Source organism: Calidris pugnax, unplaced genomic scaffold (genome assembly GCF_001431845.1).
Source record: "Calidris pugnax isolate Ruff unplaced genomic scaffold, ASM143184v1 scaffold1261, whole genome shotgun sequence".
Taxonomy (NCBI): Eukaryota; Metazoa; Chordata; class Aves; order Charadriiformes; family Scolopacidae; genus Calidris; species Calidris pugnax.
In genome coordinates this window covers 1-1275 of record NW_015091815.1, presented here as the reverse complement: position 1 = coordinate 1275, position 1275 = coordinate 1, and the positions used below count along the sequence as shown (strand labels likewise).

The following is a 1275-nucleotide window of genomic DNA, read 5'->3' as shown; positions in this document are numbered from 1 at the left end:
GCCGGAGGCGCTGATCCCCGTCCAGCTCCTCTGGGTCAACCTGGTGACCGACGGGCTCCCGGCCACCGCCCTGGGCTTCAACCCCCCCGACCTGGACATCATGGACAAGCCACCGCGCAGCCCCAAGGAGCCCCTCATCTCCGGGTGGCTCTTCTTCCGCTACTTGGCCATCGGGGGTGAGTTGGTGGGGTGGGGTCAGAAGGAGGTGGGGGACCTCCCCGGGTGGTCAACTTGGAGGGGGGGGAAGGTTGGAGAAGGTTGTGGTGGTGGCAACTTGGAGAACATCATGGTGGTGGCACCTAAAGAACCTCATGGTGGTGGTATCTTGGAGAACATCATGGTGGTATCTTGGAGAACATCATGGTGGAGCCACCTTGACAGGCTCATGATGTTCTCCTGGAGAACCTCATGGTGATATCTTGGAGAACCTCATGGTGGTGGCACCTTGAGAAGCTCATGGTGTTCTCCTGGAGAACCTCATGGTGGTGGTATCTTGGAGAACATCATGGTGGTGGCAGCTTGAGAACCTCATGGTGATACCACTTTGGAGAACCTCATGGTGGTGGCACCTTGAGAAGCTCATGGTGTTCTCCTGGAGACCCTCATGGTGGCTCCTTGGGTGGGGTTGGAGAAGGTGAGGGTGGAGGCACCTTGGAGCCCCTCATCTCCGGCTGGCTCTTCTTCCGCTACTTGGCCATCGGGGGTGAGGAGGAACCACGGTGGTGGTTGGTGGTTGGTGGTGGGGTGGGGTCAGGAGGAGGTGGGGGACCACCTTGGAGAACATCGTGGTGGTATCTTGGAGAACCTCATGGTGGTGGCACCTAAAGAACCTCATGGTGGTGGCACCTTGAGAACATCATGGTGGAGCCACCTTAAGAACCTCATGGTGGTATCTTGGAGAACATCATGGTCGTATCTTGGAGAACATCATGGTGTCACCTTGAGAACATCATGGTGGAGCCACCTTGAGAAGCTCATGATGTTCTCCTGGAGAACCTCATGGTGGTATCTTGGAGAACATCATGGTGATACCACTTTGGAGAACCTCATGGTGGTGGCACCTTGAGAACCTCATGATGGTATCTTGGAGAACATCATGGTGTTCTCCTGGAGAACATCATGGTGGAGCCACCTTGAGAAGCTCATGGTGTTCTCCTGGAGAACCTCATGGTGATACCACCTTGGAGAACATCATGGTGGTGGCACCTTGAGAAACCTCATGGTGGTATCTTGGAGAACATTGTGATGGAGCCACCTTGAGAAGCTCATGGTGTT

At 55.5% G+C, this 1275-nt stretch overlaps 1 protein-coding gene across 1 annotated transcript in view; it reads left to right on the top strand.

Moving 5' to 3' along the window:
• The window catches only part of LOC106900095 (sarcoplasmic/endoplasmic reticulum calcium ATPase 1), a gene marked incomplete at both ends in the record, with an annotated part of 6235 nt that extends 6051 nt beyond the window's left edge, over positions 1-184 (top strand). The window contains one exon of the mRNA XM_014962082.1: positions 8-184. Coding sequence (XP_014817568.1) covers positions 8-184 — 177 coding nt within the window. The remainder of the gene's footprint in view (positions 1-7) is intronic.
• Positions 185-1275: the final 1091 nt, after the last annotated feature.